Below are 1,232 nucleotides of genomic sequence, written 5' to 3'. Positions count from 1 at the left end.
AAAAAAAAAAAAAAAATAGAAAGATGCAGCCTCTCTCCAAAAAAACAAAGCTTCTCAAATTTTACCATGCAGAGGTCATGGTGGATTCCCATACTCTAGATGGGGGCTGTGATGTGTGCTCAAGTTCCTAGGTGATGCAAATAGACAGGCTCTGGGGTAATATAAGACAGCATGTGCTTGCAGAAATGGTGGTCATGATAAGCAGCCGGGTAGCTCTTCCTTCCCGTCACTCCATAGTGCTTTGTCCACACGCCAGCACTCTGGCAACCTTTCTTCCTGCCTGGCAGGGTCTCTGGGTACAAGCAGCACCAGGGTGGCCACCTGTGGGGAGTAATGGCATCCAGGGATAGATTCCCTTGGCAGGTGATGACAGCGGACCCAAGATGTTCTTCTTACTTTTGTCTTCTCAGACTGTGCTGGATGCAAAGAGGAGATTAAACATGGCCAGTCACTCCTGGCACTGGACAAGCAGTGGCACGTTAGCTGTTTCAAATGCCAGACCTGTAGCGTCATCCTCACTGGGGAATACATTAGCAAGTGAGTATCTCTCCCCCCCCCCCAACCCCCGATCAGGGCTCCCAGGGCTTCTGCATCCCACAAGTCCTGTCCCACTATCCTCTCCTGAATCGCAGCATCACCATCACCATTCATCACATCCATTTGAAGCCACAGAAGCCACATTGGCCACCCTCCCAGCCTCTTTCTACCTTCAGGCCTTCTGGGGTCGTTCCATCTCACATGATGCACACTGGTGGTCTTCACCTGTGGCTCCTTCCTTTCTTTCCATATGTCTCTTAACTCAGAGGTAGCTGGCTTCATGCCACCATGCCCACCTCCATCCCCCATCACTTCCATCAGACTGCTCTGTTTCTTACCCAGGCCACCACCACTTGTAATTATGTATAGTAATGTGTATGTTTTAACTTAATAATGAAAATGCTTCCTGCCATTTACTGAGCTTTCACTATGCACAAAAACAAACAAACAAAAAAAAAAACAAAAAACAAAAAACAAAAAAACAAAAAACCAAACAAACAAAAAAAAAACTAACAGAGGTCTTTGGATGGACTGTGACATTAAACCACCCCTGGCCAGGCACATGCCTTTGACCCCAGCACTCAGAGGCAGAGGCAGACAGATCTCTGTGAGTTTAAGGCCAGCCTGGTCTATATAGTTTTTTTTTCCAAGACAGCCAGAAATATACAGAGAGACTCTATCTCAAAACCAAAGCC

At 47.0% G+C, this 1,232-nt stretch overlaps 1 protein-coding gene across 12 annotated transcripts in view; it reads left to right on the top strand.

The window, feature by feature from the left end:
- The window catches only part of Ablim3 (actin binding LIM protein family member 3), a 119,631-nt gene that overhangs the window by 69,001 nt on the left and 49,398 nt on the right, over positions 1 to 1,232 (top strand). For all 12 annotated transcript variants that reach the window (XM_031365831.1, XM_031365829.1, XM_031365827.1 and 9 more), the window contains one exon: positions 411 to 537. In XM_031365831.1, the coding sequence (XP_031221691.1) occupies positions 411 to 537 (127 nt within the window). The remainder of the gene's footprint in view (positions 1 to 410; positions 538 to 1,232) is intronic.

The sequence above is a fragment of the Mastomys coucha genome, unplaced genomic scaffold, assembly GCF_008632895.1.
Source record: "Mastomys coucha isolate ucsf_1 unplaced genomic scaffold, UCSF_Mcou_1 pScaffold13, whole genome shotgun sequence".
Lineage (NCBI taxonomy): Eukaryota > Metazoa > Chordata > Mammalia > Rodentia > Muridae > Mastomys > Mastomys coucha.
This window is presented reverse-complemented; position numbering and strand designations above follow the sequence as displayed.